Source organism: Echinops telfairi, unplaced genomic scaffold (genome assembly GCF_000313985.2).
Source record: "Echinops telfairi isolate 266 unplaced genomic scaffold, ASM31398v2 ScPeMD7_7458;HRSCAF=8496, whole genome shotgun sequence".
NCBI classification, from domain to species: Eukaryota; Metazoa; Chordata; class Mammalia; order Afrosoricida; family Tenrecidae; genus Echinops; species Echinops telfairi.
Genome location: NW_022111358.1, coordinates 31,453,183 through 31,455,034, shown reverse-complemented (window position 1 = coordinate 31,455,034; position 1,852 = coordinate 31,453,183). Strand labels below are relative to the sequence as shown.

At 60.0% G+C, this 1,852-nt stretch overlaps 1 protein-coding gene across 1 annotated transcript in view; it reads left to right on the top strand.

Annotated features, from left to right (window-relative positions):
• The window catches only part of ITGA2B (integrin subunit alpha 2b), a 14,030-nt gene that overhangs the window by 10,040 nt on the left and 2,138 nt on the right, over positions 1-1,852 (top strand). The window contains 6 exon segments of the mRNA XM_045299464.1: positions 167-259; positions 518-597; positions 1,107-1,187; positions 1,306-1,402; positions 1,498-1,650; positions 1,755-1,848. Of these exon segments, the coding sequence (XP_045155399.1) occupies positions 167-259; positions 518-597; positions 1,107-1,187; positions 1,306-1,402; positions 1,498-1,650; positions 1,755-1,848 (598 nt within the window).

The following is a 1,852-nucleotide window of genomic DNA, read 5'->3' as shown; positions in this document are numbered from 1 at the left end:
AAAAAAGGACAAATTGCTCACGCAGTACATAAAGTAGAACAAGACAGTCCCTGGACCTCCCACCCCAAGAGACCAACCCCGCTCTGCACCCCAGCCTGCAGCTCTTGGCAGACTTACTTTCCCAGGGCACCCGGTAACCACCTTCTCTGGACACCGCCTCTCCCAGGGGTTGGAAAGGCTCTCCTGTAACCCGAGGAAGGAGAACGAGAGCAAGGCGGTGGTGTGTGAGCTGGGAAACCCCATGAGGAAGGACGCCCGGGTGAGAGCGGAGGCCACGCTGCCTCTTCCCATGGGCTCTGCACAGACAGCCGGATTTTGGGGCTCCCACTATGGGTGGGGTTGATCTGAGGTAGCTTCATACTCCTTAGCTACATGCTCCTGAGTCAGTGAGGGGGCTTCTGGGTAAAATGGATACTTATGCAAACCATGGGAGGGAAGGACTGGAGACCATTTGGGGTGCGGGGGTGCTGCCAGAAGGGGCCATTTGGGCAGTGACTTTGGCCCTCATGTGATCCAGCTAGAAATCAGGATGTTGGTGAGTGTGGGGAACCTGGAAGAGGCTGGGGAGTCTGTGTCCTTCCGGCTGCAGATCAGAAGGTACTCTTGCCTTGGCCCCCCTCCCCCTGCCTAGCCCCTGTTTAGAGACCCTCATATGCTCTCAAGATGGATGTCTTACCGAGATGCCTGTTCTTCAGGCCTCCTTGCTCCCTGCCTTCCCCAGAGACGACTTTCTGAGGCTTAGAAGCTGAGAGGAAGTTCTTTCCCAGGTCTACCTGCAGTATGACATGCTGTTTATAGAATTAACTTGCCCTAGATTCCCTGGTAATAGCACTGGCGGCGTAGTGGGTTACACATTGGGGTGCTAACCACAAGGTCAGCAGTTCCAAACCACCGGCTGCTCCTCGGGAGAAAGATGAGGCTTTCTACTCCTGTAAAGAGTTACAGTCTCGGAAACCCACAGGGGCCCTTCTCCTCTGTCTTAGAGGGTAGAGATGAGTGGAGACTGACTCGGTGGTGGTGAGTTTTTCTGAAAGTTGTTGACTCCCCTGATATTCTATACTAAGCTAGGGCCCCTCACCTGCCTCTCCTTTGGCCCTCCCCTCCAGCAAAAACAGCCAGAACCCTAACAGCGAGCTGGTGCTGCTGAAAGCGCCAGTCCTGGCCGCGGCCTGGGTGGAGCTGCGAGGGTGAGAGAGAGCCCAAGGCTGGATAAGGCGGGTGGCAGGCAGGGCCCTGGCCTTGGGGGCCACCCAGGCTAATGAGGGTGTCAAACTCACTCTGGGGTGGGTGTGGGGGGACCTACAGGAACTCCTTTCCAGCCTCCCTGGTGGTGGTGGCCAAGGACGATGGCAGGGAGAAGGGTTCAGACCACTGGGGACCCAAAGTGGAGCACACCTACGAGGTGAGGGGGAGCCTGTGGGCTGCAAGCTGGGCAGGGAGGGCCCCAGCGTGCGTCTGAGCGCCCCCTCACCCTCCCACCCCCGTCTGACTCTCCAGCTCTACAACAGAGGCCCTGGCGCTGTCCGCGACCTGCGCATCGTCCTGCACCTGCCGGGCCAGTCCCGGGCAGAAGACCTCCTCTACATCCTAGCCGTGCAGCCCCAGGGGGCGCTCCAGTGCTCCCCACAGCCCTCCCCCAACCCGCTCAAGGTGAGAGCCCAGGGACGAAAGCCAGGGGGTCCCCAGACCCATAACCAGGGCCCCTGGGAGAATGGGAGCTAGGGGCCAGCCTGATGGCTCCTCTGCCCCCCCAGCTGGTTTGGCGGGAGACCACCCCCAGCCCGTCACCGGGTCACCTGCCCCATCACAGGCAGGAGCGCAGAGCACTCCAGCCAGCCTCTGGCCGCCAGGA